This window comes from Micropterus dolomieu, linkage group LG04 (assembly GCF_021292245.1).
Source record: "Micropterus dolomieu isolate WLL.071019.BEF.003 ecotype Adirondacks linkage group LG04, ASM2129224v1, whole genome shotgun sequence".
NCBI classification, from domain to species: domain Eukaryota; kingdom Metazoa; phylum Chordata; class Actinopteri; order Centrarchiformes; family Centrarchidae; genus Micropterus; species Micropterus dolomieu.
Window position 1 is genome coordinate 6,751,778 of NC_060153.1, and position 11,937 is coordinate 6,763,714.

Below are 11,937 nucleotides of genomic sequence, written 5' to 3' on the forward strand. Positions count from 1 at the left end.
ATTTGGATATAATTCAAAGTATAATTCAATATAACCCTTTCAATATAACTTGTACAACTGTATAACTGTACCATTGGCTGCTGGTATATTGACCATTATTGTCAGTTTTAAGGCCTGAAAATCACACAAGCAGAAGATGATCCTGCTGACCTGACAGATGATCTCTTATCAAGGGACGCAATGGAAATCCCTGCCTGTCATAGACATCCAGGCAGGAGACTGATCAGTGAGCTCCCTCTTGTGGTAGAACCAGGTTATTTGCCTTGTATTTCTTTCTATATAGTGGTGCTTTAAATATGGATTCCCTCTGGTATTGAGGTGCAGAAAACCCTTACACAATTTTTATCTTAAACTTGTCTACCCCTTCTCATCTGCACCTTCTCTTTTGAGGTCGGTACATAAAAAAAGGAAATTAAGACACAATAATGGCTGTTGCCTGGCCCTGCTTCTCGTCTCTAATGGTAAAGTTCAGTGCAATTTATTTCAATGTAGTAATTTAAGATGTGAGTAGCAGGAAGTCCCAATATTTTTGCACCTAATCCCATTTGGAGATAACAGAAAATTCCATCTTTCACATTGCAGTTTTTTTAAATGTGACAAAGAGATAGCTACAACTTCAACAGATGGACGTGTTGTTTTCTGGTCAACTGCACTTGACTGCCTATTTGGCTACTGCCCTGTTGGGTCTTTTTTTCATTGTTTTGGTTGTTTTAGCTTCAAATGGTTGTAGTTCCTGGTTGGTCTTTGTGATAAATCTAGTCTGACAGCATCCAGTGGCCCATATTTCCCCCCATGTACATATTAACTCCTGTTTATCCCACATTGATTTGGTTTCATGCGATTTTTTTGAGCCATGTAGTACCTCGTTTGCATGCATATGCATAAATGCAGTTTACTTAGTAAAACGATGTTTATCTTGTGCATTGATGTACTAATGATGAATGGGATATTTATGACCTGTCAAAAGCTTCTCCATCACAGTGTGCTTCATATCTGCGGTATTTAATTTGCATGTGAAAGGAGAATATAAGCTTGTGTTTACCCAAGAACGAGACCTACTTTTGAGGACAGGTTGTTCAGAAAGGAAATGTGTATTAAATGAGGATATCATTATCTACTGTCAACACAAAAAGGTCATTCAGTTTCATTTTCCAGAAGTTGTCTTTATTAAAAGAGGCATGCCTTTGTGTCTCAGACACGGCAACAAACAGCAACCTAACCACATCATGGATAGAAACTGAGGCCAAATGGTGTCAAAGGATGAATCTTTGGAATAAGAACCTACTGAGACAGAAACTGGTCAGTAATCTTGACTATAAAACCCGTTTTCATGCCATAATGCTGCTAAAACGGGGATTGTTATACTGCACTGGGTATGTTGGATTGAAGCTGTGCCGTCTGAGGGTCTGTGTCAGCAGTGCAGAGTGGCACTGCAATATGAAAAGGCTGATAAAGTGCTCCGCAACATTCTTTTATCAGAGAGAAAGACTTATTCAACGATTGTGAACATGGCTTTGATTGATATATATTGATATATACATGTCAAAGCCATTTTTGTAAAAAGTACACAAATGTCCTACTGCATTATTTATTGCTTGCATACCATCAAATACAAATGAAATGGATTTAAATAGGAACAAAATTACACAATCCAGATTTAAAACTAGAGTTAAACACAATTCTCGTCTTATTAGCTGGACTGATGAGATGACAACATGGATCAACTTAGTGTAGTTTTACAAGACCGGCAAGTGTACAGTTGCATTAACATGCCCCTTTCACCTCATTTTCTTTCTCCCAATAATTTGTGTTTGTACAAAGGTACATTTACTTTTTGTTAGATTTAGTTGAAGCAGTCCATAGTCAATAAGATGTATGTTGCATGTCTTCAGTTTACACTTTGACGATGGACATCTTCAGGTAAAAACAAAAATCCCTATAAATTTTAAGTTTAAACTGTAACATTATGTATAACTCATGATTAACTTCATTCGAAATCAGGCAATAATGTGAACTAAAATCATAATTTAGGCACTAATTTTAAAGTATTTCTGTCCTGATAAATTCATTTAGACAGCTGCTTTGTAACAAACAATTTCTCTTGTATTAACATTTTAACAACCACACAAACAACCATGTGCAATACCTGGACTAAAATAAAGGCAATTTGCCCTCAGTAATTGTTAAAATCTGAGATGGTTTTCAACAGACACAAAACTACAACTCTCCAGACAGTGATATTTCAGACTTATCACAACTAAAACACCCTACACAATCCCTAAATAGAAGATGGTGATAAACCCCAACAGCTTGCCTCTAGTATAACCTTTGAAAAAAAGTGGCAATAGAAACTCTCATAAAAGCTTAAATACCCCTTCCCATTCTGAATATATCCAAAACTTAATTATACCCATGATTTGCATAGTGTTTTGTCATTAGAACATTTTTCTTACATATGTACATTATAAAACATCACTAAAGTAAGGCAAATTAAATATAGCATGAATAATTCTAGAGTCGGCGCTCTGATCTGGAGAACACGTGGAGCCAAATAATGTGAGAAACTAGTGCATTGTAGGAAAGTTGCTTCACCCAAAGGCTGTTAAATGAACAGAACGTGTATTCAAAATCTCCTGAGGTACCGTCACAAATGAACAGGAAAACACCAAAGAAAATGTACATCTAACACCACAAAGATTTTGTGAAAATACCACTTTGTAAAGTTTAAAGACAAAAGTGACCAAACTGCCCCCCCAAAACAATGTAGTCATGTAACAATTGCATAAGAACAGAGAACAAAGTTTGGCATGTGTGACGATGCCAGGCCTGCTGCCAGTTGGCTACAACTATTATCTTTAAATGACTAAATTAATTATATAATTCAAAAGCTTCAAAGCAAGAGAGGCTCCACGAGGTGCTCAGTTATGGTGTGTAATTCAATGGCATAGAGGCAACAACTCTTCAAAAAGGCCACCTGAGTTTTTAACAGAACCACACTGAGCAGCAGACATCTTGCTGGGGTTGCAGCTGGTTGTAGAAGACATTCAGAAAGAAGAACCTGGAGTTCAAATGAGGGCCAATAAGAAATGTTGTTTGTTTGTTTTTTTAAATCCTCTCTTTACAGTCTTTGGTTGGTGGACCTGGAGCTCTCTCTTATGAGCATTGACAGCTGGTTTCCAGAACTAGAAAGATGAAATTAAAAAGCACATGAAATTGATTATCTTAGCTTGGAAAATAAATACGCTATTACTTGATCTAAGAGGTTTCTTCATCAAGTAAGTGCATCAAAAGCACCAAAAAAAGAAGGACTCTTTAAAAATCTTTCAGAGTTTACTTGGACTCATCACAGAAGCCTACTGGGACACGATCACTCTTCCATAGGAATGTATGATAAGATGGAGTGCTCTTGTGCAATAGCAGCCAGTTCTTTGAGGAACTCCGTGAAGAGGACGGTAGCGAAGACTTCTGTCCGATCCAGAGAGATGGCTTTGGGTTTTTGTGGCGGTGAACTCTTCAAGATCCTTCCCGCCTCACCGTGGGTGGAGTGTTTGCTGCTGCTTTTGTCTGAGAATATGAGGATTTAATGTTACAAGTTTTGACAAAATGAAAACAATGTATACACATGGATATATTCCATGCCACGCCATGCAGTTGGAATTTTGTAAAACATAAATATATATATATATATATATATATACCAAGAAAGTAGGATCCTAATTGCTGCTCTTCTGGAAAAACGCTTAACATGTACAAGAAAGGAAAAAATCCCTTTAAATTTGCTTGCTTTAAATTTCTCTTTTCTGGCTCTTATCTTTCCGCAAATGTACTCCCGTTGTTTGTAGCTCGTACAGCTCTGAAACCATGGGGAACCTAGTTCAAACACAGGCCTGAAACTCCAGGGTTTAGCTCAACTGCAAAGACACAGGACTTAGCAAAATCAAGTAGAATTTATTCTGGTTCCCAACAGGAGCCAAAACACAACAGATAATGAATGCAAATGTTGTTTTGAACTTGACCCATTTTTGACAGCGAGTTAGTGAGATTGAGGAACTCAACAACCGTTTAGAGTTTATTTTCTAGTCAGGGGTGGTAATGGGGCAGTGGATAAGACACATACCTTTGGTACCTTTGCCACCATTGTGTCCCTGAGCAAGACACTTAACCCCTCGTTGCTCCAGAGGCCTCTGACATGTATAGCAATTATAAGTCGCTTTGGATAAAAGCGTCAGCTAAATGAATAAATGTAAATGTCATTGGCTTGCCACCAAAATATTCCCCAGACTTAAAAAGAAAACAATACTATCGCAAGCCAATAAGTGTCATCCTGAACCCACTGTTGTACTGAGAATATGCTATAAAACTGATAGTTGTTATTTATACAGATTTGTTTCAAAAACATAACTATTGAGTTGAATACATAATTAGTGATGATAATATAATCTAAATAAAAGCCAAAATATGTGTGGCTAAAGAAATCTGCCTACCAGCACCTCTAAAGCTCACTCACTCATTAGCATTTTATATATATCTTGTTAACTGTATCCATACAAAAACCGGATGAGGTTTAAGTCATGACACTTGCTAAGCTAACTGGCTGCTAACGGAAGAGTTACCGTACAGACATGAGAGTTGTATCAGTCTTCTCATCTCATTTTCGGCAAGAAACGTATTTCCCAAAATGTCCAACTATAACTTTTCTTTGAAACAAATAAATCCCAGATGTGTGTGTATTGTCACCTGCTGACATGAATGAAGTTTCCCTGGCCAGCAGCCAGTGCTGGGCGGCAGTGATCAGCTCTGGAAAGTCTTTTCTGGTGGCAGCCAAGTCTTCTATCTGGTGCTTCACGGTAGCCAATACCTGAAGGGAAACACAGACAAAAATGCACAAATGCAATTAAAGCTAAATTAATGAGAAGAACCTTGAAATCTGCATCCTGATTGTATTAATCAAGGATCTCTTAATAAGTTGTACATGAAAAAAACAGAGACGAGAGAAAGCTTTCTTTACTTAAACTTACTCAAGAGCAGCTACATTACTGCACTCGGATTTCAAACAATTCATTGAATTCCTATTTTTAATCTCACTTACTTAAACTTACTACAGCTGCTTGTTTCAACATCTTTCAGTGACACCACAAAACCCAAATCGTTTGCTTTCATTTTCTACTTTTCTAGACAGGCCTCAGAGGAATGAAAGGAAATAAAACTACCTGGTAAAGAGAGCGAACAGTCGGCTGAAAGACCAAGTTGGTGTTGAGGAGAAAAGAGCGCAGGAGAGGCTGAGGGTAGGTCGCCAACTGGGCCAGGATGCCCGTCAACAACAGGTTGACATGAAGCGAGTTGGACAGCATGTTCTCCATGCGAGACAAGAGCACACTGACAAATGGACCTGCAGAAAGAATAATCATACACAATATTTTAATTGTGCTATCCAAATGTAATTTTTGGTAAATAATAAATGCTGCTGAGGGAAGATTTTTCCCTTAACTTACCTGTAAAAGGCACTGAATGGCCTCTCCCTGCACTTCCAGAGGGAAACTTGGTCCCAAACGGCGAATGCAGTTTCTCTGTCTCGGGTGTCTCAGCAGAGAAGGAGGTGAAATCCATCTCATCCTCCTCTTCCTCCTCCACCACCACAGGTGTGACAGGCTTCTTCAACTCTCCCTCGGTTTTGTCCTGTTTTCCACCTGCTTCTGTGTCCAATGCACGAATGAGGTCTTCATATTGAGCCAAAAGGTCGTCACCCAAATCAGCGGCAGTGTTGTTTTGGACGTTGGAATTACAATCTGTCTGAACTTTGGCCTTTGTGGCCATCAGAGAGGTTGGAAGCGTTAGACTGAGTCCGTTTATTAGAGGAACATCAACAGTGCCTGGTTGGGTTTCTTCTGATTCAGACCCGTTGGAGGTGAGCTTTCCGCGCTCGACATCTCTGGCATCTTTCTTGGCAACAAGATCATATACCATGACATCGTCCTGGAACTCATTTTCCTCAATATATGAGCCTTTTACCAACATGATGGCTGTTTTCCTCATCTCCTGGATGTGTTTTGGGGGCTCAGCAGGAGGCTGCTGCGGACGTTTACTCTCCACAGGAGCCTCAGCAGCCTGCACCGGGCACGCATCGTAACTATCATCCCACTCCAGCTCCAGCTGGTTGGTGGAGGGTGGCTCTGTATTCGGCGCCGGGCAGGGTTGAGGGCGCAGAGCAAGCAGCTGTGGAACTTTCTTGAGAGCCATCTGGGCTTGCCGACTCTTCAGCCCTGGCTCCTCGAGGACGCCGGGCTGGTATTTCTCAGGAGGGGGGTCCTCACCGTCGTACCGGGCTGACCAAACCTGGCAGGCCCTTATGCAGCTGCTGATGCTCAGACGGGCATCATAGAGGTAATGAAGGTAACTGACATCCAGGTAGATTTCTGAGCCGATGGTGCAGGAATTACCTGAGTCATCATCCTCTTCTAAGAAGCTCTTTTTCTTCTCTGGAAAAAAATAGATAGAAAATGTTGATAAAAGCTGGCGTGCAGTGCCTCCACGCAGCACTCACACAGAGCAGAACTAATGAGTTTGACATGTAACTACAGGGGGTAAAGTGATGTAATGCTGTAAAACAGCAGGAGATCTCACCATTTGATAAAATACTCATCACCTCTGTTATATGTTCATGTCCCAGGTAAATGCAGATAACCAACTTGCAGTGAGTGCACTATACTCAAAACCAAGTTTGAACTGATTTTGAAACTGTAATGTTGACTAATTATACTCTTTATTATGTTTTGGTTTTAGCACTCTAGCTGCTGCAATAAATGACTTTCCAATTTCCTCTGTTATGCTCTGTTTGTTCTGAGGTTATAACATGCACTCACTCAAATTGGGTTATGAATAGTAAAAGCTGCTGGATGAATTTGCCTTGCAGCTGATTTGAAAGCAGCAAAAAAAAAAAAACAACAACAACATCCGGAGAGTGCAATGTTGTAATAGCCCATTGAAATTATGTAAAAAAAATAAATAAAAAAAAAAGCAAAAATAAGATCTGTAATAAACCACACAAAATGTTTCTTTAGTGTCCTGTTCCGCTTACCGGTGGCGCTGGTGTTGCTGGGAATCTCTGCTCCCTTGGAAAAGAGGATGGAGTCCAGCTGTCGGAGGGGCGGGGGGCTGTGATCAGGAGAGCAGCAGGACGGCGTTAATGCCAGGATCTTAGCTGCTGACACAGAGTAGCAGTCCCTCTCCCTTACAACACGTCTCTGACTCAACATCATGTGATTACAGGGGATCAGGTACCTGGGTAGGCAGATAGGAATGGATTCTGTTAGGAAAACCAATGGGTGGTAGTACGAGGGGTGGGTGAGTGAGCAGACAGATGGTAACTGCACTAATCTGCACGATAGGAGGTAGAGAGTAAAGGCTCATCATGTCATAAACCAATTAGATGTACAGTGCTTCATAACTGGGATAAGTCTGTGTGTGTGCCACTTACCTCAATATGAGCTGCAGCATCACATCTTCACAGTATAAGCCAATGAGAGTGCGGAAAAGTGCCAGTGACACGGTACCCAACTGGGGAGTTGAACAGAAAGTCACAGTGAAACACAACAACAACTGAGGGTGTCGTTTTTTGATGCTACTGCTGAAACGTTAGTTGATTCGTCAAGCAACAGTATTTGTCACTTCTAAAACAAAATTGCCAATCATTCTTTGGTCACAGCTTCTCAAATGTGAGTATTTGATGCATTTTCTATTTCACATCTTTGTAAATTGAATATATATTGGGTTTTTGACAGTTGATCGGACAAAACAAGCAAGCCATAATATAATAATAATCAGATTATTTCATAATAATATACAAAAAAATAATGATTGGCAACTAAATGTTTTACTAACAAGATACAGCCATCCCAGCGGCTCTGTGAGACTGTACTTAGGCACAGCAGTACTTTGGGCTAAATGCTAACATCAGCATGCTAACATGCTCACAGTGACGTTGCCGACATGCACATTTTGAGCTTTTTTACCATGTCAGCCATCTTAGCTGAGCTTGTCTGTATGCTAACATTTGCTGATTAGCAGTAAATGTAAAGTCCAGCTGATGGTAATGTCATTAGTTTTTAGCAACAGGAAATGTGAGGGGATCACCAAAGTGATTAAGATTCAGTTTCTGCTCCAGACTGAAATAGTTCAGCAACATTCATGTTCCCCAAAGTGGTGGACCGACTGATGAACTGACAGACAGACACCCACAGAGACATACCATTTGCATAGCTAAAACACTGTGCAAAATCTAGCTAAAAATAGATGATTCAATATTGTGACAGAATATAATTTCAAACTTTATGTGTATATGTTTTACCTTAAGTCAAAGGCACTAAAAACTAACATCCCAAACTGCATGAAGAATATGACTAGAAAGAAGTGCCAAGTTATTAAAACATCAAAGGTAAAAGCAAACAGCTGAACAAATAGCTGAAATGGGCAATATTTGCATTTTAGTCAACGATTAAATTGGCTCAAGGTCAAAAATTTGAAAAGCAAACATGTTTCTTATTTTTCACTGAGTTGCATGTGTGTCAAAGCTGACTGGCAGCAAACGCTGGAGGGAGCTCCCTGAGCCGTTTATACAGTTAATGTGAAGTATTTATTCATGTTAATGACTTAGTCCTGACAAAATATGTCAGCAAGATGTTCCAACATATATGACTGTTTTAAAATGCTGATACCAGTCACTGCAATTGAGCATCACCATGGCAACAATCTGCCCGTTTTGGTGCTGACATTTAAAGTTTCACCATGGGTCAAGGTGCCTCTTGGGCAGTGCTTCTGGAGTTATTAAACATGAGTCATGCTGTATTGTAAGGCAATGTGTGTGTGTGTGTGTGTGTGTGTGTGTGTGTGTGTGTGTGTGTGTGTGTGTGTCAAAAAAAAAAAAACAACAAGTGTTCACTCGTGTTTGCTGGGTTTGCCTTGTACCTGGAAGGGGGTGTTGATGCGGCTGACTAGAGTATCTAAAATGTGGACGTTCTCATGTTGGTGGAGGAGGATGAAGGAGAGGAAAGTCTGCAGCAGGGCCGGCTCAGAGACACTCCTCAGGAAGAGGTCGAGATACGCTGTGGTGGTCATAACCTCTTCTAGAGTCAGCTTCACAGAGGTAGGAAGACAGGAGTATGGGGTCAACGAATAGAACAAATAAAACTTCTTGCCAGAGAAAAATCTGATGACCATGCTTACAGTAAATAGCAAGATGTTGGTATTCTAAATTTGAGTATCCAGTACACGGTTTATAACTGTATTAATTTGTAAACTCTAGTTCTTCAGCTGTGCACAGATAAAATGGAGCAATTTTAAGTATTTTTTCTAATGAACTACTGAGTAAAGGAGTTTTAATGTTGCATACGCCAATTAATGGTTTAAAGCAATCAATCATTTGGGGAAATATACTAATTTACCCAAATAAGTATATCTACCTTTGATAAGAAGATCATTACCACTCTCACATCTGTGCAGTAAATATAAGGCTACAGCCAGATGCCGGTTCGGTTAGCTTAGCTTAGCGCAAAGGCCTGGCCTATACAAAAGGTAAAAAGTCCATCCATCAACCGCTTATCCCGCATACAGGGACTGCGGGGGGCTGGCGCCAATTCCAGCTTACATCAGGCGAAAGGTGGTCCATTGCAGGGCCACATAGACAAACAAACATTCACACCTAAGGACAATTTTGGAGACACCAATTAACCACCTTTGGATGGTGGGAGGAAGCCGGAGCACAATCTTCACACAGAAAGGCCGGGGTAACCGGGGTTTGAACTCATGACCTTCTTGCTATGAGGCAACAGTGCTAACCATTGCACCACCGCGCCTCCCAAAAGGTAAAAAGTAAATCTGCTAATTTTTTTTTACTTTAGGACAGATTCAGGCTAGCCATTTATCCACACGCTAACTGTCTCCTGGCTGCAGCTTCATATTGAACAGATAGATATGAGAGTGGTATCAATCTTCGCATCCCACTCTCTGCATAAGCTTTTTCCCAAAATGTCTAACTATTCCTTAAAATAAGTTTATTGGTCGTCCTTGTATTTATGTTTTCATCTAGACACATTGTATTTAAAGTGTGCCAGGTGATTTTCCAGTGGAATATACCCATCTGTTGCTCTTGGTAATAGCTAAAATGTCATCCAGAACAATAAGGTACTAGGTAATATAAGGTAATACTGAGGAGCATGATCAATACTTTATTACCAACTTCCCCCTGGAGTATACTGTATGTACTTGTCCAAATGAGATGGAGATGAAGAGGAAAAGGAAGATCACCTACCTTGTGCAGAGCTGGTGCTAGGACAGGCACAAGGAATCCATTGTAGATGTAGCTAACTAGCTGTTCTCTGATATCAGGGTGCGCCACCTGGTCAATATTAAAAAAGGCACATGTCAGTCAAGAGTGCAGTCAAGCAGAAGGCTGCAGCCATTTACCATGTGTAAATATATTTTTGATGTGGCATAGTCTTATGCGTGCAGCCTTGTTACACGTTTTCACCTGAATAACAGCGTTGCAGAACTCCAGTGAGTTGAGAAACTGTATGAGGGATGGCATCTGGAGCCAGTCCTCTCTGTGCAGGCAGTGCCACTCCTCACTGGGAACCTCCAGCTTGGTGGGCAGAGATGAGTACAGACCGCTCAGCCCTGTGGCCAGCACCTGAGGGTGGTGAGAGGTGCCAACATCAAATAAGAATATACAGTCTCCTAAATAAGGTCAATAGTTGATTTGGGATCACTATTGGCTATTTGTCAATTTAACCGCAGGTCAAAGATTTCACTATCAAATATATCAACATCTACAAAACAGATTGGAACTATAATTTTTAATACACATTCACAGCATGTATTCTAATGACTTTAGAGATCCTTTTTCCTCTAACACCACCAGTTCTGTGTGAAAAATCTTTACAACTATCAGATGGATTGGCATGAAATTTGGTACAAATGGGACCCCCACCAGATGACTTGCAACAATTAAATCCCCTGACTTGTCTTTTAGTGGCATCATCAAGTCAAAAATCCTAATATGGTTTATGACTAAATACTTTTAGTCATAAATCCTTGACATTCCCATCTGCCTCAGCTGTACTTTGTACTTTCTAGTACTAATAAGTAAATTTTAGCATGCTAACATGCAAAAAGGATATGGTGAACATGGTAAACATTATACCTTCTGAACATCAGCATGTTAGCATTGTCACTGTGAGCATATTTGCATGCTGATATTAGCATTTAGCTCAAAGCACAGCTGTGCCTAAGAAAGCCTCACAGAGTTGCTAGTGTAGCTGTTGACTCTGTGTTGTTATAAATGCTTTGGGTTCAGGAGGCAGACACCATCTCCACATTTAAGAGTAGGCTTAAGACTTTCCTCTTTGATAAAGCTTATAGTTAGGGCTGGCTCAGGTGAGTCCTGAACCATCCCTTAGTTATGCTGCTATAGGCCTAGACTGCCGGGGGATTTCCTATGATGCACTGAGCTCCTCTCTCCTCTACTTTCTCTCCCTCTGTATGCAACCTCATCCCATTATTGCATGTTACTAACACAACTTCTCCCCTTTCCGGTAGTCTTGTGCTTTCTCGTCCCTCTCCTCTCTCCTCCTATCACTTCCTGCAGGTGTTTCTGGCTCTGGAGCTGTGGAGTCTGGATCTGTGGCTGCGAGTCACCTGCTGCCCCCGTGTTCCTGCTTGACACCCACTGCTACAACAACTATTGTTACTAGTCCTATTGTTATTATTGTTATTATAATCATTAACATTACGATTATTATCATCAACACTACTATAAATATCTGTACCATTTTTCATTTAGTCTATAGCAACATCACCTTTATTGTCTGTACCGCTGTGTGTATATTGTGTAGTTTCTCTCTCTCTCTCTCTCTCTCTCTCTCTCTCCCTCTCCCCCCCCCCCCC

The 11,937-nt window shown here is 40.5% G+C and overlaps 1 protein-coding gene across 3 annotated transcripts in view; it reads right to left on the bottom strand.

The window, feature by feature from the left end:
* Positions 1–1,574: 1,574 nt before the first annotated feature.
* The window catches only part of fhip1aa (FHF complex subunit HOOK interacting protein 1Aa), a 34,101-nt gene continuing 23,738 nt past the window's right edge, over positions 1,575–11,937 (bottom strand). For all 3 annotated transcript variants that reach the window (XM_046047948.1, XM_046047946.1, XM_046047947.1), the window contains 9 exons: positions 10,523–10,681; positions 10,304–10,390; positions 8,962–9,129; positions 7,475–7,554; positions 7,076–7,278; positions 5,493–6,476; positions 5,211–5,389; positions 4,738–4,858; positions 1,575–3,564 (listed from right to left, as the gene is read on the bottom strand). In XM_046047948.1, coding sequence (XP_045903904.1) covers positions 3,368–3,564; positions 4,738–4,858; positions 5,211–5,389; positions 5,493–6,476; positions 7,076–7,278; positions 7,475–7,554; positions 8,962–9,129; positions 10,304–10,390; positions 10,523–10,681 — 2,178 coding nt within the window. In that variant the 3' untranslated portion in view covers positions 1,575–3,367. The remainder of the gene's footprint in view (positions 3,565–4,737; positions 4,859–5,210; positions 5,390–5,492; positions 6,477–7,075; positions 7,279–7,474; positions 7,555–8,961; positions 9,130–10,303; positions 10,391–10,522; positions 10,682–11,937) is intronic.